Source organism: Malurus melanocephalus, unplaced genomic scaffold (genome assembly GCF_030028575.1).
Source record: "Malurus melanocephalus ecotype Western Australia unplaced genomic scaffold, MMel_1.1 scaffold_199, whole genome shotgun sequence".
Classification (NCBI taxonomy): Eukaryota; Metazoa; Chordata; class Aves; order Passeriformes; family Maluridae; genus Malurus; species Malurus melanocephalus.
In genome coordinates this window covers 385,122-412,134 of record NW_026623431.1, presented here as the reverse complement: position 1 = coordinate 412,134, position 27,013 = coordinate 385,122, and the positions used below count along the sequence as shown (strand labels likewise).

At 37.7% G+C, this 27,013-nt stretch overlaps 1 protein-coding gene across 1 annotated transcript in view; it reads left to right on the top strand.

The window, feature by feature from the left end:
* The window catches only part of STK32B (serine/threonine kinase 32B), a 157,334-nt gene that overhangs the window by 119,284 nt on the left and 11,037 nt on the right, over positions 1-27,013 (top strand). Inside the window, exons 7-11 of the mRNA XM_057373493.1 lie at positions 6,451-6,554; positions 10,627-10,743; positions 11,837-11,962; positions 15,850-15,981; positions 16,751-16,815. Coding sequence (XP_057229476.1) covers positions 6,451-6,554; positions 10,627-10,743; positions 11,837-11,962; positions 15,850-15,981; positions 16,751-16,815 — 544 coding nt within the window. The remainder of the gene's footprint in view (positions 1-6,450; positions 6,555-10,626; positions 10,744-11,836; positions 11,963-15,849; positions 15,982-16,750; positions 16,816-27,013) is intronic.

Sequence of the window (27,013 nt, the reverse complement as noted above, 5' to 3'; positions counted from 1 at the left end):
TTTTTTTTTTTTTTTTTTACTTGAGCTAGTTTGGAGCTGGGATTTTTATTTGTTATTTGTTTATTTATAACTGGATAACTCCCGTTCTTTGGTCAGGTCAGCACCCCAGCGTTTTGCATGCACAAACCCCCCCAGAGTTTTGCATAAACTGGTACAAAGATATTTTTTAACCTGGTAGGAGTGTGTGAGGCAGGAGTATGGAAGTCCTTCTGGCGTGTCAGGTGCACAGTCTGTCCTGTGAATCCCGTTATGCTGACCAGTTAATTTCAGCACTGGGCAGAACAGCTGCTGTCTGCACACTGGAACAATCTTCCAAACACCAAATGGATATTTTTGGACAAAATCCCTTCTCCAAATTGCTAGAAAAACTGGCCTTACAACCACTGTGAGCTTTTGTATGGAGCAGCTAAAGTGTTTGTGTTTAATTTCAGGATCAATAATGGGAGACCGTGGCATGCTCATTGTTGCAGGGGTTGTTTTTTCAACAGGAGAAGCAACTCCAGGTTGTTTCTCTGAGGCTGATCCAGATGTTCAGCCACTAAGGGCTTCTCTGTGCAAGGTCAAGAAGTGAGTTGTGTTCAGTGGTTGAGTAAAGCAGAGGGTTGTATGAGGATAACACACTGAGTAAGGGCAGGAGAGGTTATACAGCCATATGGAAAACTAACAAGGCATTCTAAATGCCGTGTCTGTTTTCAGGTAATGGTATCTAAATTATTTACTTTGACTGAATAATTGCATTAAATATGAGTATTAAAATTATTGAGGTGAATAATGTTGCAAAATCAGTTACATGGCTATAACGAGTCTAGACCTCACACTATAAAATTGCCATCCCAGCATGGCCAGGCTCTAAGCAGCACCTTGCCCTATAAAATAGAAGTTAGCAGCTGGCTACTCTAAAGCTCTGASTCAGAAGACTGACCTTTATAATTTAGACCCTTTTAGCACATGAGAAATTAAACTCTAGGAGGCAAATTGATAGTTTAGCAAACCCACATTTATTTTCAGGGAGAGGGAAGTAGTTTTCTTCCATTCTGCTCTTGAAAGAGCTTCTGCTCTGGATAGAAGATCACTTGTCATTATGGTAGTTTGATTTATTTTTTCTATTTAAACCATGATCCAGAAAAATTACTGACCCCTGATTTTGCTTCTCAGGGGAAAGTGAAAATTAGTATTTTCATCACAGTGCTGAGAAAGCAATTAATATTTCACAGAAACATCTCAATTCAAGTTCTGGGAATATTATTCCAAAAATCAAGTTCATTTTTAATTCAACTCAATCTGTCATGCCCTAAGCCTGATTCAGCAAGRTGAAACTATAAATGTGTTATATACATGTTTTGGACATATTCACCTGAACTGGGTCATTAAAAAAAGAAAAAGAGTCTAAATCACTAGGGTTTGCTTTGTTTATTTTTAAATGTTCAGTTTCTCATATTGATAACCCTRGCACAGGGCATTTTGCAGGAACAGATGACCAGCTGTCATTGGCAGCATTTAGCTTTTCATGAACATTCAGCTCCTTACAGTAATCCATCTTGCAAGACTGACTCGTGAGTTATCACTAAAACAGGCTGATTTGTTAGTATGTAGCTCCATCCATCAGGAATAATAACAGCCATTCTTTTTGCCAACCACATCAAGAGATAGACCTCAAATTGATCATTTTATCATGGACAGCATTCTGAAACTTGCCACTGGGCACTAAATTAAAAATAGTCTGAATTTCAGAGACCCAGGGCACTTGCAATGTATGAAGTTGTGGTACCAGTGAATACWCAGCAGATTTTCAGAAACCCTACTTAAAACGTTTTATTCCTTGTACAAAATGTACTTTTACAATAGGAAAATATAGTGAAAATTTGGTTTAACATTGTTTGCATTTACATTTATATTCTCTTTTATTTCAAGCTCATGAATCATATGGTTAGATACTAATATCTTTCCACAAATGAAAGTAGATAATTACCAACCAGCTACAYAAAATTTCCTTTTTTTAATAGATTTATTTTTGATATAGATATTTAGGAACATGAGTGTACAATATGAGAAGCATAATCTACATAACTCACATTGCAGATCACCTGCACTACTGTGAAAATTCCCATGGGTAGTTATATACAGGAGTATATTTGTCAGAAATTGCTCCCTCTTGCACAAACCTACAGAAAAGGAGTAAGGTTATCCCAGTGAGCTGTTGCTTCTGAGATGGATGCAGACCCACTAGATTTGCTTTCATGTTCAATTTGTTCATAAGTTGTCTAGCATGGTTTCATTTTACAGAGAAATAACCRTTTATTTATTTCCTACAGTCTGCAGTAATATGATATTACTAAAAAGATATGGTGCAAAAGCATAAAAAGACACATCTCTTAAAAGGATTTATCTTAATTTATTAAGTGGGAAAAAATATTGACTATAAATTTGMATTGGGGACAAGCAAGAAATGCACTGAAGCATACAATGCAGGACAAAAGTGGATTCATTTATGTAATTTTTTAAGAAAACAAAGCAGATAAAAAATAAAATCATGAAAGTGTATTATTTAGAGAAAAATATAGATGCAGAAAAGAACCAGTGGACAGACTTTTAGCTTGTCTGGTTGCCGAAGTTGAATATGTGCATTTCCTCATTATTATAGAAGACACAGAGACATTCCTGATTTTATTGTTTGGTCTATTAATTTTAGTACAGGTGTCCCAGCTTGGGATGGCATTGGTATTTTAAGAGTCTTTCTTTGTCATTTTCAAAAGTTGCATGGAAGGTGTCAGATCACACTTCACAAAAGATGGAAAGCAATAACCCACACAAAAAGACTGCATTGTTTCTGCATTGCAGACTTTTAAAAGTTCCCAGTACTTTGGGTGACAGCTTTTCCAGGTGCAGAGCAGAGGTGGAGCCCATGCAGTTCATGATGAGTGCCGAGAGGAAGAGATTGCAAAGATCCTTCTGGCCTCAGATGCCTCWGTGATCCCACTCAGATGTGCTGTGAGGAGCTGAGGCTTGAGCCTCGTTAGGATCACAGGTTTGTGGGGTGACTTGTGACAGGAGGGGCCCCAGGAGCCTCTGGCACAACTCTGCTCAAAGCAGGGTGAGTAGTGAGGCTGTGCTGGATTCCTGCTGTCGAGTCATTCTTCAGGCAGCTCTAGGAATTTGCAGTTCTCCATTACATCAAAGAAATTGGGTCAGGGGGAGCTGTGAGGACCTGTGGGATCTACCAACTGCAGCTCTTCTGCACTTTTCTTTGAATTCACTCTTGCTGCTAGACTTGCTATTACTTGATTTAGCTTTACTATTTAAAAGCTGTGCTTCTGCCAAGCAAACATCTACTGCTTTTGCCCTAAATGCATGTGATAATAACTATAGCTCTCAGACAAAAGAGTCTGCAGGATCAAACCCTTTATTAAACCCATTTATTTTCCTGAAAAGCCTTTCTTCAGTAGAAACTGCTTGAGGGAAAAGATCTGAAACTCTTGTTCTTGCAGGTACTATCACTCCTGTCCACACAAACTCTTGAAGGCAGAATATTTCTGCCTGTCTTCTGCCTGTGTAGATGCATGGGGGTAAAATATGAAGTATTTTTCTCATCCTARAACTGTTACGACAACAGAGGATGTGTTCACAGAGTAGAGCTGTTGTCCTTTCTCCAAGCTGGCAAGCTCAAATGTGATCATCCTTTGGAAGAAACTACCCAGAGAGGCTGCAGGATGGCTGTCCAAACTGAGCCTGGGATCGAATTCAAATTTTAAAAGATTACAGTTAGTCTGTTTAAGTAACAATGCAGAGTTTCCTCTTTCCTTTCAGAGCTTTTGTTTGCTTTTATCYGATCCAATTTGCACTCTGAATTAGTTCTCCTGGTGTAGTTATTTCTTACAACAAAACCCAATATTATGTCGTGTATTTCACAGCTCTAGTTCTTCAGAGCTTGGCTAATTCCATGACTTGGAGGGTCTGCTGTCTTTCTGTAAGATCATGCTCTGCTTCTGAATGCTCCAGAAGTCTGCACACAGCCTGGAGCCCTTTTTTTGCACCTAATGCCTCAGTTCAAAAAGACTTTCAGACACATTAAGCACCAGCTTGGTGTGAAATGGGTATTTAACAGTCTTGTCCAACTGGAGAAACTTCTTTTGGCTTGAACGTGGTTGAGATTTCACCCTGAAAAAAAACCTGCATATAGGATACTGCAAATCATATTGCACCCTCTGACAGTCTCCCCCTCAAGGGAAGAGAGCATTTACAACCTCTTCACTGAAGCTGATGGAATGTGGAGAGGGATTCCAGTTGGACTGAAAATAATGCTGTTAAGGCAGGCAAAAAGGGGCTTTCTACTTTARAAGTTGGGACCTTAACTGCTCATATTCTAACCCAAGAATGCCACCAGCTTAAGGTGAGAAAATAGCTTCAAAACCCTAGGGCAAATGAAAGCATTTTCCTGCTGATCTGCTTAATGTAGGATGAGCTGACCTTGAAGATTTTAGAACAAKAAAATAAAATAAAATATATGTCAATAGCTCAGTCACTAAATTAGCAAAACAGCTGCACCATTCTGGCAATGCCATAGGTTACATCAATAAAGTACTTTCACCTCTATCTCACAGAAATCAGATAGTGATCTGTCTCATTATTAAAATGTTAAAGCTATAAAAGAAATAGTGAAACCAATATTATACCGGCATAGCTCAGTAGAAATGCCACAAGGGCTATTTTCTGTAATGAGATATTGTACATCATCTGAGCACGGTGGGCAAAAAACCGTAACGAATGGGGCTAAATCAAGCAAACCATCACTACAAGGTGCCTGTGGTGATATTCAAAATGTAAGTTTGGTGCCTGATGTGCAATTTAGGTGCATCGATCCACTGAAGCAATAACAAAAATCCCGCTTTCGCTCCCAGCACCTATCTGATAGACTGCACACCCGTGAGATGTGCAGGCACACCAGCAGCACACAAACAGGAGCTGAAGCACACATGAAGATATAGCATGCCAAGGGAAGCTGTGTCATCTGGAGGTGGGACAGAGTTAACTCAGTGCAATGACTCTCATGGCATCGTTGATTAATGCAATACTGGATCACAGCTCAAGTTCTCTGCCAGAGATCCACTGGTCTTTTATTCTCTGAACACATATTTCAGCAGCAATGTTCATTTAGGTGCCTGCAGATCTCGTACCAATCGTGTTTAGACATGGTCCTACTGGTCAAAAATATAAGACCATTTTCATGTATTCACTGCTTTTTATTCTAGAKATTAAAGTTTTGTCATAACTAAGGAATGGATGCTGAAATCCTCTATTATATTTGGCCCATGGAGATTCTCTGTCAGGTCTGGAGTTATAAATTACTAGGTTGCCATCCATAATGCAAGGACTGCAAAAACTCGTCTAAAATGAATGCCTTCCCATTTATTAAATGTGCCTTGCTAAATGCCATGAACAGTCAAATCCCAAGCAGCCAGTCAGAAGTGTGACCAGACTGCATTATTCACTGCAGCGTGCACATCACAAAATGAGGCCATGGTAATCAGGTGGTAATGGGGCACATTAGACTCGGTATCATGGCCAGAAGAGGCTCACATGGTAATTGGAATCTAGCATGATGTTATGGCTGGGGACAGTGTTGTTTGTAGAAAATCTCCAGTGAAAGTGTTGTTTTCACAAAGTGTACTGAGATTCTGCTGTTAAATCATTAGAAAAGCATGACCAAGTTTTCATTTCATTTCTTCATTTCATTTCATTTCACTTCATTTCATTTCATTTCATTTCATTTCATTTCATTTCATTTCATATACACTCTTATTTATATCTGGTTTTCTGTAGAAACTACAGTAGCATTATTTAGCACAGTTTTTTTTCCCTGAAATTAGGCAAGTGGATCCTTGTTTTGAAAATACCTTTTCCTCCACAGAAGTTACTTTTATGGAAGTCATTACTTCCTTGACARTGTTTTCTTCCAGTCATGACAGTTTCTCACAGCAGTGAGAATCAGTGTCAGGATTTCTATTTAGCTATCATTTTCCTATGTTGAATATCATTAAAACYGGTCTGATTAGTTCTATCCAAATGTGGAATAAGGATGAGTTTTACCATATTCAACATCTCAATCAATCACAATCACATTCACTTGCAGATATTTTTTCTATAAAATGTTTATCCTAAGTGTTCTAAGTCACACTTCAAATCAAGAATTCCTCTCCTATGTCTCATTTTTATTAACATAACTTAAAATTTCAATGAGCCAGGTAAGAATTAACATTAATAAATTATTGATTTTTGAAAAATCCTGACGGACTAAGGTTGCTTGAAACTGAAACTACATCCTGAAAATGCTGTGCTTCCAAGTCTATTTAATTCCAGTTTGTTGAGTCCTTATTAATTTTTCAGCRGTGAAATAATATCCATAGTCTAACCTTAATGAAATGCTTTTTTGTTCATTTTGATTTTCTGTTTTAGCTCCMGAAGTGTTCCAGGCTTTTATGGATGGAGGTCCAGGATACTCRTACCCAGTGGACTGGTGGTCTCTAGGAATCACAGCATATGAGYTACTGAGGGGTTGGGTAAGAATGATGGAGTTTCTTGCTATCTAACAAAAGTTTCACATTTGCAGTGCCCCTGAATGCACTCCTCATGATAAAATTTGTATGTACAAGGCCCAAGTCAGGAATGCTGTCCTGGTTCTTTCCCATCTGAAAATACTTCTGGGAAGGTTTCACCCCACACTCAAATGCACTATGAAAATTTGCCTCAGTTTGGCCAAGAAAAGGTCTAATGTTTTATGGCTTCTTTACAACACTGAATTGCAAACAACAGTATTTTTTTCCAAATAGAAGTTGAGTTACTTCAGACTCAATTATACCTTTGATTCTCTTGGCTAATACCATAAGAGATCTAATGTAATATCCTAAGATGCTTGGCCCAGGAATAGAAAATGCTTATCTGCCAGTGCATTTGTTTCTTATCTAATCAACTATGTGAATAAGCTTAATGAAAAATCTTCCTGAGCACAGTTGAATATCACAGAAGACAATGGAAAATACTTTTCCATTTTGGTTCAAAGGATTGCAGTCAGTTACTTAAATATTTACTATTCCCCATGGAAAACAGTAGTTTAGGTACTATTTCAGGATGATGACATAGCTGAGGTAGGTGCTTGGGGTTTTTTTTAATTCTTTTTCATTCCTGTTTTGGAAAGCGGATTTTACTGCATTGGAGTATGCTTTTTTACAAGGGGAAAAAAAATTATATTATGGCACTAACAAAGTTCTTTTACCTTGTCTTGCCAGACAATCCATCCCACGAAAAACTCACAATCTCACATAGGATGACAGATAAAGGAAAATMGAAATAAAGAATAATTATTATTCCACTTTTAGATGAAAAACTTAATTGCAGAGTGTCTGCATATTGTTACTTCAGAAGCTACAGTTTTCAAAGGCCTAAAGTTTGGCCAATCTATTTTGTATTTCCATAGAAATAGMAACACTCATGCTCCTGAGACAAAGATCTCTCCCAGGCAGAGAATGTTTCAGCTCTCAAAGCAGAAAAGTATTARACATCTTGCTTAACAAAAATAGCAAACCAACAATTATTCTCTATCAATTTTTCTCTACCATAAATCTCAAACCTTAGGGAGTTTTTAGGCTGACATTCTTCCTGGAACAGAGAAGCTAAAATCTGGCATTGATAAGAATTATMCATCTTCTATCCTAGACACAGATGGTAGTTCTAGCTGCACTTGGAGTAAATTAAGAGAACATCCTGATGGTTTTACATCAGCCCTTTCACCAGTGAGTGCCTCCAASAAAGGAGCACAATGAATGATTGTTAATGAAGGCTGAACTCCCAAGACTAACCACTAAAGATCACTTTGATGTGACAAATTCACTTAAATGAAAATTTATATAGGCTGATCTCCATTTGCCAAGATCCATACAGTCTGTCCTGAATAAGTCAGTCTCGCTGCAAACAAAGCGAAATTGAGACTGAATTAATTTTTGTTTGTTCGTCTTAATGAAAACATTGCCATCTGTATCTGCTCAAGACAACCAAGTCAGCTGCTGGTTTTCCCCTGAAGAGCAGCTCTTGGCTRCTGAGCAAGGCAGAGGATGGCAGAGCCACTGGACACAGAGCTGCCCATGGCTGGAGCGTGGTCATGCTGCTGCGTGGGAAGGGCAGGGGGGTGAGCAAGGAAGGAGATTTAGAAACAAGAAACATCCCAAATTTGGTTTTCCACCTCTGAGCTAYGCATAGCATACGACACTGACAACATGAATTCAAAAGGTGATAAGTAAAATGAGTATAAATGAGTTGGTTTTCRTTGAGCTGAATTTTTGTTTTTATTYGTCTCTACTGCTCAGGATGCTCAAGGCATTCCAGCCATTCTCAATCTAGTTTCCTTCTGCTAGGCAGCCAAAACATGAAATTTGGCTGCAGCTGTAGGAGCAAGTTTTGTCCAGTACAGACCCTTTTCGGGTTACCCACTGTAGAGCTAACATTTCTCAATAATTTTTCTCCTTACATTTTTCTCCTTATCCAGCTGCTAATGAAACACCTACTAAGAAAAAWGCAAATTCACACAGCTTTGCATCAAACATCGATTTTTTTCACCAAGTCCATGAAATTAAAATGTAATTAAACCGTATGATGCAAACTGTTCCACATCAGTCTGTTCTCTACCGACAGACAACTGCTAAAATGCCACAATAAATGTGAATACCATGAATTCAGTAGAGACAATGTGAAGGAATGAGACAGTAGCTGGGGTTCTCAGATTCTGATTTACAATGTGAACAATTTACAACAAACTTTGATTAAAAAATCATAAACAAAAGCAAACCAGACTTTTTTCTTTTTTTTCTTTTTTTTTTTTTCACAAAATAGAACGGAAGGGATAGGACACTCAGTTGGATTAAATAGCTGAAAAACAGGGGAGAGAGATGTTTGAAGTGCCTCAAAAGACCAAACTTATAGTGGCCATTTATWGTTTGAATTAACTAATAAGAATATTTAAAATCTCTGAAAAACTCAAAAAAATCAAGCTTGCAAGTGCTAATAATCTTGAAAATAAGGCAAGCTTTAGGGATTTTCCTGTAAGGAAAGAGGCATGGGCAGAAACAACCTTAACAGAAAAACCTTTTATGATTCATAATTCCTTATAGTTGCTATTTTTAAAGTTAATTGCCATTTTCAACAACTGGTGAACATTCTGTCTCAATGATCCTATTGATCACATTGTTATATCAAGTTAGGTCAGCAGTAGGTTACTTCTAGGTGGCAGAAAGCACGTCAGTGGTTCATTTTTAATAACTGTTTTGTGGTAACATTACCACAGGTAGGGAAAAGCGTATTRCAGACCATTTCTAATGACAATTTTTAACCTGATTCATGAAAATTATATATTTAGAGCAGATATTTAGACCCTGTTCAATTCATGAGGGCATGGTATAACTAAATGACAGCAGGCTATGTCAATCAAAGTAGAAAGWGTGAAGGCCTCCTTGAATATATTTTTAGACTGCCCCAGTGCCTTGGAATGGACTTGGTTTCATACACATGTTCAAAGTTAAATATGTGCATGGATCTTTCCAGAATAAGAATATTTCCAGGGTTTTAATGAAGAGTGACTCCAATTCCTTAACAGATCAGATGACTAACAACCACCTAGACATATTCTTAGATTATAATCTTCTACCAGTAGCAAAACTGCAAAARCCAAGGGATGATTCAGTTCCCAGTCAAGGTAATGGGTGTCTGCCCTTTGCTGTTTAGGATACTGGATTAATATCTATGGTMTCTATTAATATCTATGGTAACTCTATGTTGTTTATGAATTTTGATGCATTAATTTGCACATTGCTGCTAGCACGGCAGTTATCTGCAGATCTCACATCACATCTTTGTCACYTGCTTGGAACAACTGAATTCACAAACAATCTACTCTCTGTCCTTGTTTACAAAAATATGTTAAATGTAATTATAATGACTTGCTTCTAACATAAAAGTGTGTGCACAGAAAATATCAGGAATATGAAGTTATATATAGTACTTTTATTTCAAAATTCTGCATTTAATAAAAGATAAGTCAGAGAAATCTTCATGAACAAAGCCCTGCAAATCCCAGAGCTTTTCTTCATCTATGAAAGAATTTAGGCACTGCAAACACACGACAGCATATCCATGTAATGAGTTAATTTTGGATTTTAAAAAAGGGCAAAGGAGAAGGATTGGGACTTGGAGTCTTCTTTTTACTGTGGTTCCTTTCAGCCGCCTCCTTTCGATTTTGTTGGTTTCAGTCACAAGAACTGATCACTAGTCCAACAAACAAAAAACAGTAAATAATCCACATTTCGCATAAAATGCCCCAGGAACAAAATTATTTATTCATCTCATTTCAACTGATACTTCCTTTCATGGGAGAAAAACTTGCAGAGGAAATGCATCTCTGAGTAATTACATTTATTGCAACCAAAGAAAAGTACGCCCACAAAGGATTAGACTCAAAATGGTTATAAGATGTTTTCGTGGTTTAGATATTTCCAACATAAACAATACTGAGCTCAGGTAAATGTGAATTGTCTGCACTCTCTTATCCATTCTTGCTGACTTGCTATTGATTTAACTTTGTCCCAGAGGCCCTATGAAATTCATTCAGCCACCCCCATTGATGAGATTCTCAACATGTTCAAGATAGAAAGAGTTCACTACTCATCTGCGTGGTGCAAGGGCATGATAGCACTACTGAAAAAGGTAAGAAAGCACAAATACCTTCTTGTCCTCTGTTCTTCCCTCTTCTGGAAGTCCCTCCAACACTGGAAAAGGCACCAGATGAGCACACACTTTAGGTAGTCAACATTTCAAGGAWAAGAGAGCAGGGCTTATTTCTAGGCTATTCTGAATGTGGCTGGTGCAGTATTTTCTTAGGCTTAGATTCAGGCTTTTCACAGCTTCAAAGAAGTAAAAATTTAATATTTTTTTTTATTTTAAAGCTGATTCATTGTTGATAGTAAAAGTTTGAAGATCAGTAATTCTTCCTCTGTGCCCTGGCCCTATTTCCCCCCCAGCTGTGGATATGCAAGTGGGACATGGAAGAAAGGACCACTCAGCCCTCTGAATTTCTGTTGCAGCTTCCAGAAAGGGAGATTAGAAATTAAAATGGCTGTATCTCTTCCTGTCCCATGTTGCTGTAGTTGCAATAACAAAATTCGAGCCACTTTGCTGTAAATGTCCCTAAGCCCCAAGACRGGGCTCTTTCTGAATGCATCTGACATTGAAAATGGTTTTCTTTCTAAAAACCCATTTTTTTGTTTGCTTTAATCGTCTGGCCACATTGCAAAGATAATTTCAGATCATCAGTATTGATACTTGAACAGGAAATATTTGTGAATGTCTAAACAGAGTAATAAAAAATATGTCTTTTGCAGCAATGAGCAATCTAGTTTTGAATAGACAGAGCAGTGAGGTGGATAATTTTAATTGCTGCCAGGATGCTCARTGTAACTGTATCTTCCAAAAAATTAAAGACAAAATACAAATTGTTGGGTGGCATTGAACTGTGATGTTTCGTTTCACTTGGGCTCTTGTGTATTTGTAAACAGACTTTTGTTGCTAATACATTTATACACTTCATGCCTGCAACAGCCATCTGGTGGCAGTTAAATTATACTCATATCCTATGAGTTATTACTTTTTTTTTTTTCTAATTTTAATTGGGACTTCTATTAGAAGATCCCCTAGCCATTTTCTTACTTAAAARTATATATCATACAATTTATGTATGTGGTATATTTACTCTTCTATATGGCATCCAGTCCCTTAGAAAATGCCTTGTGCTTGATCACAGCTCCTCACTAAGGACCCAGAGTGCCGTCTCTCAAGCCTTGCAGACATCCAAAACTCTCCATACCTAGCTGATGTCAACTGGGATGCTGTTCTAGAGAAAGCTGTGACCCCAGGCTTTGTTCCTAACGTAAGTCGATATTCCAGGTGAACAGTGTTTGTAAATTCTGACTTCAGTTATCACTCCATTTTACTTGTTTATGTTTGTATTTATTGCTCTTCAGTGATTTACTTTGGATTCTACTTTCATTTACTCAGTCACAGCTAAGAGAAAATTTGTCCCATTTCAATAGATCACAACAAAAGCTAATTAACCTTGGTTCACTTTTTGYTCCCTTTCACATAAAAGAAAACTTTTTCCAGACTTTGCATTTCAGCTGTTAGAGCATATGATTGTCAGAGTTAACTCTGACAGAAAGAATACCAAGAAGTCTGTTGAGGCTGTGAAAGTTGGACATTTGAATAACATTTGGAAAAWTTTTTAACATCCCAGTATGCTGTTACTTTTTCACTTAAAAAACAGTGTTCCAAAAGGCTGACCTATTTCYTTTGTGACAGTTTCTTACAATAAAACATTCAGATTMTTTGARGGAATCTGGCAGTTTCTTTTTTACYGTGGTCCCATTTTGTTRGTATTTTCTGGGTATTTCCATTTTAATAATTTTCAAGKTAAATGTATTTGAGGGCCACGAATAAAAAGCAATGACTGTGGTGTTAATATACTTCTTCACTTTTTTCAGTCACCTTCTACTCCCAGTTAAAAGTTTAATCCACAACTGTCAGCATGGAAAATTTCACATCACAATGTTTTATAAGGGAGATCCAGTTCCCCATAGCCAAAGGTACAACATGTGTGGGGATCCAAGAGACTCTCAGACTCTGCAAAGATAGCTTTTCTTTTCACATTTGGATTCACTTTATTTCTATTTTTTTTTTTTTGTATTTTTATTTGTTTATTTGCCTGTTTTGACAGGCATCTATAAAACTGAAGGGGAAATATGTAATATTTGAAGCAAAATAATTTTCTACATTTAAAAGGAAATAGGAGTAAAATATTTCATTTATCTATCCAGATTAATCTGAAAGTCCARTTACAAGCTCTACCAGACTCTTCTGTGCAGAGTCAGATATTGCAGGGCTTGTTCCTTCTGATCAATCAAGTGTGTCAGAAAAAACAGTGAGGTGAGAATTGAAGTGTCTTTTCTAGCACAAAATTTCTTTTTRTAGAAACTTTACTGTTTCGTGAGACCAAGTTTGGTCACACATTTTCCAGGAACATTCCCTCTGTTGCACCAGCAAAACYTTCACTGATTAATTGGGACCACACAACAAAATATTTCTTGTTTTTCAGCCTTTGGTGAGCGGTTGAATTGGCACCCTGTGACCTGGGGAGTGTTTGGAGAGTTTTATAAATTTTGTCAGCTTGCCATGACTGTCAGGAGCTTGTCTGCCTTCTACAGCTAAGAGGGCACATGGGAGGCCTGAGGGAGCAATATCCCACAGCTTCATTCCTCCCTTATAGYTTGATTCCATAAACATCTTAACTAGCACATGTGTTTCTTCATGCCTTAGTTAGTTTCTTCATATTCAGCTCRGAGTCATAAATCATTAGTAGGTTTTTTAAAATATAACTTTCTTTGAATTTTAAAGCTTCAGAATCAAAGTGATGTATTTTTTAAGTACTCAATCAAAAACTATGCATGCTCAAGAAAGGAACTGATATCGATGAAACYTAAGGAATTATTCATTCATTAATAAATAAGCTATAAAATGCCATTAATAAAAACCAAATGCTAAAGCTATCTGGATAACATGCAGGAAAAGGCTTCAGATATCTAAGTATTATGCTCTGAGTATACAGAATTCACTAGGAATAAAAATGATGGAGTGATCTCTAAATCAAATGTTTCATTRTAGGACACCACCAGTTATACAAGTAGTTTCTGGTGTGATTTTACTGCTTAGTGTCTTTGGTTACTAAAAATATCTGTCATTTATATGTGACTTATTTCAGTACTTCCACCCTAACAGTGACAATTTTGTGATTGAACTTGCAGAAGTCCCAGAGGAAAACAGGCTGCTTTTAACATCTTCCAGCACACAATTCAAATTGTTTGGAAATTTTTCTAAAGGGAAAGGACTTCCTGGTATARCAAAGAATCTTAAAATTTTCTTCGAGTGGCACAAATTAATTTTTTTTTTTTTTTTGTGGGAATCCAAGGTATTTAAGTAATGTGCATAATGAGTAAGGAAAACCTTAATAAAGTGGATAGAATAGAAAAAGAATAATAGATTAGAATGAAGCACATGATTGGGAAAACCAGGAAGGATTTTCTAAGGACAAATTATACTTTCCAGACTCCATCACATGCAATGACAAAGTAACCAGCTCAGCTGATATGGGGCAAGTGGTAGTTATTGTTTGCCTGGATATCTCCAAGGCTTCAGATACGTTTCCCACTGCCTCCTTTTGGAGAAATTGATGTGTTATGGAATAGACAATGGTCCGTGTGATGGACGGGGAACTGGAACAGGCTGCACCCAGAGGGAGGTGGAAAACAGCTCCTTCTCACATTGTCACAGGTGGGGTCCCCCAGGGATYGATATTKAGTCCAACACTCATAAATACCTSAACAAGTGWTGTRGGTGAGGGGRTCAATGTRCCCTGAGGAAGTTCACTGATGATCCCAAACTGTGTGGGGAAGTGGACACTTTGGGAGAACCCCCTGCAGGAAGACCTGTGGAGAAATGGGTTAACAGGAACCTTATGAAGTTCAACAAGAACAAATATAAGGTTTTAAACTTGGGAAAACATAGTCCAGGGGTGTAGCACAGGGTGGGATCTACTCAGCAGGGGAACAGCTCCAGCAGCTCTGGAGGCCCAGGTGGACAGACAGCTCAGTGTGAGTGACCAGGGTGCTGCCATGGCAAAGGAAGCCAGTGGGATGTGATGTCACATCAACAAGTGCATCACCTGCAGAGATAAAATGTCATTGCCCCATCCTATTGAGGACTTGCCAGGCTACACCTGTAATACTTGCTCAGTTTTGGTCCCCACYACATAAAAAAGATGTGGACAGGCTGGAGAGARTCCAGAGAAGGGCCACAGAGATGATCAGAGGAGTGGGAATCAGGCTGTAAGAGGAAAGGCTGAGACAACTGGGCTTGTAGAGCCTTGAGAAAAGAAGGACTAGGGAGACCTTGTCACCATGGCCCATTATTTAAAGATTGGGTACAAAGACAGAGAGTCCCTTTTTACAGGRTCACATGGAAAAGACAAGGGGTATTGGCTAAAAGTTACACCTAGGAAGATTCTGCTTAGACACAGGAGGAAAATTTTTCATAACAATCAGCTGTCCTGATAATCTGCCCACAAACACAGGGGATTCCCCAAAACCCGACACTTTTAAGATTCAGCTGGACGGGTTGCTGGGCCGTCTTGTTCAGACTGGGGACCATGGTTTTGCCCAGAAAAGTTTGACCASATGATCCTTGAGATCCCTTCCAACCTGGGATTCTATAATTCTGTGCACCCTTTTTTATACAGATAACCAAAACAGGCCTGCTCCTTCCTTTGTTCTCATGGACAGGACCTAAGTAACTGAATCCACTGCARCTCTTCAGAAAATCAGATTTCTACAAGGTCTCAAAGGTACTCCCCATCTCTCCTGCACTGTTAGAGGTGTCATTTATTCTCCACAGCACTGATACTCTGATGAAGACCCTGGGACCTATTAATCTCTCTCACTGGGGTAGCATCACTTTAGTCACTCTAGGGCYATATCTGTTTATAACTAGGAAGAGGATCTAACTCTTTATAATTGGTTGATAATATGATTTTTATCTTATCTCACTTRTTTAAACCTCAAGCATCACTACAGGCCTAAAAAGACAGTTTTCATTTCACAGATGTGATTGAGGAGCTGGTTCATTATTACTGTTATTAACATTTGCCAAGCAAACTAAAAAAAATCACAATGTTRTTTCAAAGAATAACTTTGAATCCTTTTGTACCAGAAAGGAAGACTGAACTGTGATCCCACATTTGAACTTGAAGAAATGATTTTAGAGTCCAAACCTCTCCATAAAAAGAAAAAGCGACTTGCCAAAAACAAATCCAAAGATGGAGCTAAGGAAACCTGCCCACTGGTAAGATGGGGGCTGTGACTGCAGTCAGTTTGTTTACACTCTAATAGGCAAACTCAGTTAAATTCAGTTYTAACACCTCTGAAAACAGACTCAACCTCTCTGTCTGTCATTTCATACATTGCATAAATCATCTCCAAAGCAAGGTGAWAAGCAACCATGTATTTCAGTCAAATAGTAACAACATGTTATAGCTATAATAATTTTTCAGATTATCACAGATGCTCATTTAAAATATGAAAAAGTGTTGCCAGTTGCCAAAAATACTTCYCACACATGGACAAATAGTTACAAARAGTATTTATTCACTACTATTACCAAAAATGAAAAGTATGCAAGGAAAAGGCTTGTTATTTATAAATGTGTTAAAGCTGTCTCTTCCACTCTTGATTAATATGTTCCATGTAGAAAGATGTATTRTATGAACAGTCAAGACTACTGAGAAGATTAGAAATAATTTCCAGACTTGAATTATCATTTCAGTGAGGTTTTATAAATGATGTTGCTACCCCTAATGATTTTGAACATTCATRCAAGCTGTTTTTCCTAGAGCTATCAGATGTAAAAATCCTCCGGAATTCTTTGTGGGGAACTTCTTCCAAAAGAATGAAGTATTGATTGTGCTATCACAGCCCAATTTAATGAGTCTTTGAAATGCCTCTTGATAGTATTCATTCATAAGCCTTTTTGTTCAGTKTTGTTGCTGTTGTTGTGATTTTTGTCTATGATTTCTCATCTTTTTTAATCAACCTATTCATGCTGTTTTTTAAAGAATGTACACCTGCAGCAGTGCTTGGAAACCATTAGGAAAGAATTCATCATATTCAACAGAGAGAAGTAAGTGCATTTCTTAATGCCTCTTTAGCATTCAGTACTAAAATTAAATTGAGAACTRTTKTTTTTTTCTCAAGGTGTWAGGGAAAGTGATTAATGATCACAGCAGCAGAGCCTAAAAGTCTGGATTTCCATTGATTTCTTCCTCTTATAGTCCCTGGTGTGATGGGTTTGTGGTTGTTGCATCTCTGCAAGAAAGCAGAAGACCTTGTGATGAAAGTATGTTAGAAATATAAGGTAAATGTTACTGAAAMTCCCCAGAGAAACTGTCAGCAATTAAGCAAAGGAATATAATACAAGGTACAGCTTTTTCACAACTCAAACAAAACCAAGGGAAATTATAACTCATTAAATTTTAATRATACGAAGTGTATTTCAAAATTAACAATTTCAACAAAGCTAAGTATTAAACCTATACCAGACATGAAGCAAGAACTTATAGTCCAAGGGTCAGGCAGGGTTCCCAGAAACACAAGACTGATTCCCAAGGATAACAATAATTTCCTGGYTCAATTATTGCACTGCATTTCTCGTAGTTTACTTGGTTTGAGTTGCAGCCATTATGGACCCATTTGTTTTAGCAGATAGCCCTCATAACAAGGGAGTTGTTTGTGTCTTTGGTCAGGTTATTGCATTTCGTTCAAGTATATTCCATGATTTTATCTGACCTAATTATATATGCAAGCCTTTCTAATAGAGTTGTGAGTTGTTAAAATTTAATTAAAAAGTTGTGAMTATTTCACTCAATGCCTTCAATGCAGGTAATTACTGTCTCTGTAATTAAAACTGAGGCAGGAATTGTCAGCTTTGCACAGTTTACACAGTAGCACGAAGGAAATTATGCCATGAAATCCCCTTTTTCCTGTCACCATCTGTGGACCATTTCTATGACTGATACTGACTGCTCACAGAAACTACAACAAGGGTTTAGAAAGAAAAGAAAGGTCCAGCAGATTCTTCATGTTATTTTGCATGATTTCTAGCACAAGAATGCCATTTTTTTACTGTAAAAGCCATAAACAAGAAAAGCCAGACCAAGTCAGCCCATAGAAGGYTTTCAGAAGYATCTTGGTRGATTCTCTGGATCAGCTGAACTAMTGAATTGAACAGGCTTGAACACTGYAGTTTAACCYACAAAAATCAAAATTATTAAGATCATAATAACAAGATTAGAAAAACATTAAACTGATAAATAAATTTAATGAGTTTGCAAGAAGTTGTTCATATAATTAATTCATTTCTAGATATCAGTCTCTCACCATAAATAAATTTAATGAGTTTCCTAGAAGTTGTTCATACAATTAATTCATTTCCAGATATAAGTCTCTCACCTACTCCAGAGTCATATATCAAGTTACAAAATGCAGCAATTTTTGGAAGTTAAARCACCAGATTTTGTAAGACACTCAAAATCTCATTGGTGTGTTCACCAACTYGAACAATTTCTCTTGTCATGATTTTGCTGTGTTATTCTTAAATCTTTTTCTGCATAGGATTTTTTTTCATTTGTTTCATATTGCACAACTACAGTAACAAAACAAGCTGTAAAGAACTCTGAGAGGATGATGASAGATCAAGAAGTTTAAATGGAGTACAAGTAAAATGGAAGCAAAAGGTAAACCACATGCACTTCAAGCAGAAAAGCATGTGTTTTTGTCATTTGACAGGGTAAACAAAAAATATGTGATGTTGACCTTCAACAGATCCTGCATTGTCTAAAGCCAGATCACAATAATTTCTTATTTAAATTGCCATTATAGCTTAGGRAAGACATGGAGAGACTTCTCTAATACTTTTCAAAGACAAAAATATTAARAAGAGGGGAGGGAGAGGTCAAATGTTTGAAGTGCAAAGTGAATCCAAAAGTTAATGGGAACAAAATCTGAGCAATGGCAAGAGCAGATGTCATCACAGCAGAAGAAGCCATGCAGAGCACACCAGAGCAGCTCTGGGTGGGTTTCCTTAGACCTTCTGTGCCCTCAAGACTGGATGTACAGGCTGAGGCTGTGATTGCATGGATTTCCAAAGCCACACAGCCCATCAGGTTCTKAGGAACAGCTGCAGATGCTGAAAGACGTGAGCTGTTTGATTCTACAAACACAACACTTATTAATATGTGATTGTATCATTAGGTGAGGTGTCCATCCCAAACAGGGCTTTAAATCAGTCTCAGATTAATGCAGCCAGATGTTTTCACATTCCTCCACCTTCCTCTACATAGTAACTGTGGAAACAATCTGTGTATTTCTTTAGATATTCATTACATTCAKCAACAAAAATCTACATTTTATTGCGACTTAAGCCTTCTCAGTTTACTTCAGTGTCACAGAACACTGCATAAATTCTAATAAAAATGAAAAAAAAAAAAAATAGCATGTCTATTTTGAATCATTTGAATCATTTCTCATGAAAAAAATGAGACTCCCCAAACTACAAGGATTCAAAGAAAAATTTCAGATGCTTCTGACTGAGCAACATAAAGTTGGATAGTATTATGTCATTAATTGTACAATGATAACCACCCCAGTTCCACAACATATTCCAATCCAATACTTGTAAAATATCTGCTAAGAAAAGCAGAATCTGATTTTACTGAATGCATTGCTGGTAGCTCTACACTGTACAACTGTCTCTTTTCCACTGTGTGTCTTTCATCCTGCAACAGACACTGCAAATTTTGCAAGATGTCATACTTGCTTTCCTGTCAAGAAACTCAGGAGATTGTCAGAAACTCTTAGATTGCAGGCAGAAGGAGCAGGGAGAGGTAGAGAAAAGGCTTAGTATGGTAAAAAGAATTTAAACACAGTGGAAGAGGCTGAAGTAAGTTCATAGGTTCAGTTAATGGAGACAAAGGCAGAATGTGCACATTTTCTTTATTCCAATGCTTTCTGTATTTAATGGAAAACTAGTATTTGTAGGAATGTTTTAGCAAGGACTTCCTGGACAAAGACTTGCAGTTAGTGATTGTCAGCAGGGGGTAAAAAAAGTTAGAAATGTATTCCTTACCCACTCCTGATCACACAGCATCTTCTGTTGAATGTTTCAGTGGATGTGAGCTGAAAATTAAAATTCATGTATGTGTGTGTGTGTCTGTGTGTGTGTGTGTGTGAGTGTGAGTKGTGTGTATTTTTATATGGCATAGGGGTATGGCATCTGTCCACAGTGACATTATCTTCCAGTACCATCAAGAGAGGGGCACACACTGCCTTTATCCAAACTAAAATAGTCTCTTACTTAGTTTTGAACACATAAATTAAATAAACTCAGATATAAAAATGGTCCATGCACTGATTAGCTGGAAAATATGATCTGAGGTAGGTTTCAGAGATCTGTTTGGCTCCTTCTAGTGGCAAAGTAATTATTTTGGGGGTTTAATTCCATTTATGTACATAGATATTTTATTATATCCAGAAATGCAACACCAAACAATCTGCAGTGTCTTAATGTATATTCCCATAGACTTGCCAGAAATTTTTCAAGATTTTGATCTCATTTAGAAGCTGTAGGCTACATTTCCAAATTTTCTTTTTTTAGTTTTGTGTGTATGTCTGTGGTGGGGGAGATTGTACAGATAAAGCCACAGTCATTGCTTGTAGCTTTATTAAAAAGCTGAGCACAGATTATTTTGCTATTTTTGTACTGTTATCACTAAACAGACCTTCACATACAATGACATCTTTTTATGAATATCTAAAACCTGAAATGACCAGAAATTAAGAAACAGACTCAATATTTGCTGGTAGCAAAATCATATTTGTTACACTTTATGGTCCTGAGCCTCTTCATTTCCCTGAAAAATGTTTCTAAGATTAAAGATGTCAGTAAACAAAGAACAGAGAAGAAAACACAAGATGTATTTTCTTCTCAGGCAGAATAATCCTTCAGTTAGATGATTCACAAGCTTAATCAAAATTATCAGCTTGCTAAAGAAAACAAAATCATATATTCACCTTTTACTGAGTAGAAAATATATGTTGTCTATCCAATGTGTATGAAAATGGGCTAGAATTCTGCAAAACTATTTTAACAAGTCAAGTGCAATGAACTGATTAGAAAAATATCCAAGTTTTTAATAATTCCAGTAAAAACTTTCAAAACATTACTAGTGATTTTGAATTTTGGAAGTTTTTTTTTTTTTTTTTTTTTTACTTAATACCAGTGTGCTGCAATTGCATTGGTATGATATTCAGCTGGCTTGTCCCCACTGATCTGAACAGGCTTGCCTCTGTCCTAAGCTACTGATAAACCTTATTCCTCTTCTCAGTATTTGTTCAATGCTGCCACACTAAAAAAAATCTGCTACAAATTGAAGCACATTACTCTGTCTTTTCCCACTATCATTCTTACTATTTGAGCATATCTAGCTCTCTCAGAAATGATACTGAACAGCTCAAGGACAACAAACAGTTTCCAGAATGAATAYCAAAATTTGAGGGAGCATATTTTAAACTTATTAAGATGCTTAAAATCATGTTGTCTGATTTTTTCCATAACATAGGTGAAAAGCTTACTTAATATTCTCTGCATTTTTTATAAGATCAAACTTATCTCTCTCTTTGTAGTTCTTTTTCTTTCCTTTTAATTGTCTTTTCAGATTAAAATCCAGAGWCCCTGAGTACTCTCTTTCATCTTAGTTTGATTGAAATTGAATATTCATAATGATTTGCAGTATACTTCATTGAATGTACTTTTCTCAATACGTATTTTATGTCACTTAGTGTCTCTGGAGAAATTTATATTATCATAATCCTTCTAAAATCTGAATGCTTTTTGGATGAGGCTACAGTCCTTTTCTTGCCCCTTCCGCTGACCTGAATTCAGTTTAAATCCACTTATTTCTGAGCATTTCAAGTGGTTGCATTGCTCTTCACTGAACCTTTCTTCTCCCTTTTGTAGTGGATATGTCTGCTTTTGGAGATTGCTCTTGCAATTAGAAAGATGCTTTTCTGMATGTGATTGAACCTGGTTTCTGTTCAGGCAGTAATAACAGTTGCTACTCACAYACGAACCCTTTCACTTCTGCCTTGATTCTTGTTCATTATTCCTGGTTTAGAATTACTGATATAAATGTCATTCTCCTCTCAGTGAGCCAAACTGCCTAAAAGTCTGAGCACAGCAGGTCCAAGCTGGTAATATTTCTATAGGTTAAATTCAAATTCACATGTTTTGGAGAAAGGAGTGGTCATACAAAACCCATAGATTCAATAATRTRYTCCCTTCACAGCTTCAYRGARGGGAAAAAAMYCCACAAAGGTTAATGARTATCTGGAACTTCATTTTCAGCATTCCAGGAAAAATMGTCAAAGTCTTCCCAAACAAGTAATGATAACATTATAATGGCTGCACTTCACCACACAACTTTGGGAATCAAATTTTGCATGGAGGTGCAGGTTTCAGGGCATTCTCCATGCTGAAATGTGGTCCAGGAAAGATCAGAATAACAGATCCTCAACACTGGAGGCCAGAAATTAGTTTCTGTTCACAGAAAACTAAACAAAAATACACCTCATATAAACTGTTTGGRAGTCAATTCACAGGCAGAGGAAAGATGAGTCTTCATTTGTACGTCTCAGACTTTGGAGAGGAAGCAGAACTATATAATTCTGAGCACCAAATATTTTATTTTTTCAGAGAGGTTTCATGGGACAGATCCTATCCATGATGAATAAAGGCTGCATAACASCTCATGACTGTTCCATTGCCAYAGGGGATTGCCTCCACRATTTCTCTTCATCTCTCTTTATGTCCCACACTAACATAAATTTTCACTTGTTATGAGTGTCCATAAACTAAGAATGAATCATGAAGTCTGAGCCCCTTRTCCTGTGTTAAGAAATTATTTTCAGGCCAGTTGCAGAAACAAACCAGTAATGAGATAACTTTATTACTGCCAGTCACTCTCATGTCCATGTGTCTCTTGAATATATTCAGAAGTGAGTTGSAAAGGGAGGTGAATGGTGAGGTCACAAAGTTCACTTTGGCTACCAGAGTAGCCAAAATTCAATCTGACTGCAAAGAATTGCAGTAGATAATGATAGCTGTGGTTCTGAGTTGCAGGGTAAGAAAATGGCAGCTGAAATTCAATACTGATAAATGCAAATTTATCAATAATTTTTTTAGATTATCTTCTTTTTGTATTAAACATACAAAAAGAAGATAATTTCAACTTTACCTTTAGGACAATTGACTCAAAATTAGCTCCAGTTCTGAAGGAGAGAGAGTTTGAAAGAATTGGATAGCACAAAGCTTAGTGGAAGATTAGAAGGTGTTGATGCATTAAAACCTGCAACAACCARCTTCAGATAAATATATGTTCATRTATMTACACTTGCATCTCCCATTCTGCAWACAGTTCTTCTSYCTTACCTCAAAAAATTATGAAGGACTTAGARAGGTTCAAGAAAAACAGGGTTGGCCAGGTGTGACATTGGTCGTGTTGAAGGGTTTAATAGACTTGAACTAAATTAAACTCAGAGCAGAGGCAATTGAAAAGACCAGAAACTGGGTAAATAATAACATGTTCTGAAACTTATTGAGAAGATGACTAAGCAATGATAATTCACTCTTTGAGGTAACCCAAGGTCACAAACTGATCAGGCTGCAGGTTTAATTAAACATGTTTTTTAGTGAAATGCAGCATGTTGCTGAGTGGTGCTTGGATATTAAACATAGAAAAAGATTCRGAAAAGGATTAGAGACATTCATGGGGAAAAATCCATCAGGGTCCTTGAGATGAGAGGCCCGTGATGCACTCATTGGTTCAGGAAATCTGGAAATGTCAGAAGCRAGGAGGATATGTCCCTGCTGACATTTGTATTTGTTCTCTGACAACATGCACTATGCACTAGAGTCTGAAATGGGCCACTGTGAGAGGGGGCAATCTCTGTTAGGTGGAATGGCTGGGTATGTGCATTTATGGCTTCTCACAGCTTACAAAGTCTCCATTTTCACAGTATTCATAAAAGCCTTCTTTCACAAGGGTTGTGCAGTAAAATGTACATAAGTGTATCTGTATATTTGTGCATATATGCATGTATCTATATATTTGGATAGATATATCTATGTAGATATAAATGATAGATATAGATATAGATTACACATAGATGTAGATATAGACATAGATATAGATAAATATAGATAGGAATAGAACAGGATATTTGGAAATAGGAAAAGAAATGCAGGCTTAGGGCAGTAAGAGAYTTAGATAAGATTCATTCTGTCCATTGCTGTGTTCCAGGGCACATCTCTCATCCCCTGGGAAGATCTCCCCTTTGGAGGTAATTTTGCTGTGACCCCTGCTGTTGTAGGTGCCCCTCAATGACTAACCCAGGTGACATGGTGCACAGCAGAGTGGCTTTTGGGGATCCCYGTGTTAGGCACCACCTTTCCCACACATTGTGCAGGGAGCTTTGGTGATTAACTGAAGGCTGCAAATTCTGCTTGGCTCAGACTCCTTTGGGGGGCCCACCCTTCAGGGAATGAAAGAGCTGCACAGTTAATCAGACTTCTTGTGAGGCCAAGTTTTGGACTGGGGCAGAGAAATCTTGACAAGGAATGGATGAGCCTGCAGRGAGGTGAGAGCAGCATGTGGCTGTTCCCTGGCAACTTTAATTCCTGGAAGCCTTTAATTCCTGGAAGTCTGGTGCTATGAGAAGGGTAGGGCTGAACCTGCTACTCCCAGGTGCATATGCCAGCCTGAGAATATTTATTGTCAGGTCCAAATAATTAGGCAGAGGCAGACTGACTTTTGTGATGTGCTGACCCTGCCTGGATGCCRTGTGCCCACAAAAGTCACTCTACCATGGTCCTCCTGAGCTTGGCAGGGAAATAAAATACAACAAAAGGCTCATGGGTTGAGAAAAGGACAGGGAAAGAGATCACTCACCAGTTACTGTCGTGGGCTAAACAGGCTAAGCTTGGGGAAGATGAATTTAATTTATTGCCAATAAATAAAAGACCAGGATAGTAAAAAAAAAATCCCCAAATCTTTAAAACACCTTCCCTCTACTCCTCCCTTCTTCCTGGGCTCAGCTTCATTCCCAAATCCTCTACCCCCTCCAAAACAGGGGCACAAGGGGATGGGCAATGCAGTCAGTTCATCACACTTTGTCTCTTCTGCTGCTTTCTCCTCACACTCKCCCCCTGTTCCAATGTGAGTTTCCTCACACAGACTGCAGCTCTTCATGAACTGCTGCAGAGTGGGTTCCTTGACCTCCATGTGATCTCTCCATCTGCTGTAACTGAACCAAAGGGTGAGTCTACATCCTGCAGGATACGCACCAAAGGCAAGCTAGRAAATTCATGTCTTTCTTGGAAATGAGTTTTGGCCCACACTGCTCAGGAATGTCCTTATGTGTGGACAGGTGCCTATAGTCTAAAAACTTCATTTTGGCTAACTAGAAAGAATTTTTTTTTTCCCTGTCATCCCCAAAGGTCTAAAACCCAGTATATTATTAGAAGATTTCATAGCTGCTTTCCTGTTCCTACAAGCAACAATTTTTGCTTGTAGAAGCACAAATATAATAAAACTAGAAAAGCTTGTCACATTTTAAAATGTGGCTGAACAAAACATAGATTGTTTCGGATGCACCTGGTCTTGAACAGACAATTGCCCCTCTAAGAAACACCTAWTTTATTCATCTGAACATGGCTTTAATGTCTGTGTTAATTGGTTGGTTTAGTCACATTTTCTTAAATGATGGCACACCATTTAATGTCTTCATTTMTTTATAACATGTCTTCATTTATTTTTCTTTATCAAATCCCAGGATAAACCTGAGATCTCAAGACAATGCAGGTCATCATACTATGGCACCCAGTGTAATTTTTCACTTGTTTTTCCCATACCAATGTTTCACATGTCACTCACGCTGTGTGTGCACCTGAACCCATTAGGTTTGATTATAAATTGCTGGTTGATAGAAAATTATATTCACAGCCATTTACTGAGTGTAATTACTCAGCAGGAACCATCAACCTGAATCAATTACCCAAACTCTAAGAATATTTCCCCAAGGATTTTTGGAAAGGGTGAGAGTAAATGCCGTGAGTTTCAGTGGTAGAAGAACACGTGTGTGCTACATGGGGATACTTCCCCAAAAATGTTGTTTTTCATATTCAGCTGTAATAAAGCATAATTTTTAGTCTGAAAATCATTCATTTAAATTTRAATGGAGTTGAAATATAGTTATTTGAATAATTACTTGTAGTCTACCGAGCTATCAAAACACATAGGTCATGGAAAACAGACCTGAGATTATGGCTGTTTCTATCAAAGCATTCAGTGCYCAGGGAACATGTTTGGGGTCAAAGGCAGACTGAGTTAAATAGTGGTTAGACACAGAACAACTCCTGTCCCACAGACTGTACACAAGATTTTTCAGAGGTATCTGAAACGAATGGGAATTAGATGACAAAGTATTTTTCAAGATATGGCCCCAGTGATGCAGAAAAGCCATTGCTGGCAGAGCCAGAGCCTGAATAAGCTCCAGGCATGTCTGCATGGATGAACAGGCAATTGCATCCCTGTTCTTGGTGATTTCATTACCCAGCTCTTGGCAGAGTTTATCAGCATGTGCTGTGTTACAGGCTGATGGGACCATTCTATTTCTGCACGCCTGAACAGTGTGGGTGCAAATTAACTCTAATCCAGAAGTAAATTTGCTCTGCTAAGCAGTGCAGTTGTGGTGAGTTTGCAGAGCCACTAGACAGGAAGGGCCTTGAATTTGTTTTTTAAAGAGGGAAGGTATATATGCTTTTCTAGAGATGCAGCAAGCCTGTATCCCTTTAAATTAATATATTTTAAAATCATTTATTAGTTTAAACTCTTTTAGTTCTCAGTGAGGAGAGACTTGTGTCTCCCAAGATTGATCTGTGACACATATATTAGACCAGAGGAAATTGATCCATGTTAGTGACTATTTACCCTGTAGAGAGAGCCTGAACTGATCTTCCAGTCGTCTGCAGTGGGCTGACATAAAATCCATCCCACAACTTTGGGCTCAGATCATTTCTGAATGTCAGCACAGCAGACACCGGTGCCCTGCAGTCTGACCAACCTCATGTGGCACCAAACACCCCTGTGGGGCAGCAGTTTGCCCATGGCCACGGGGGCAGGAGGCCAAGAACAGGCAGAGCACGGCTGTAAACATTGCCAAGGAAGTGCCAAAGGTTTGTGACAGCCACTCTTGGCTAGTGGTCA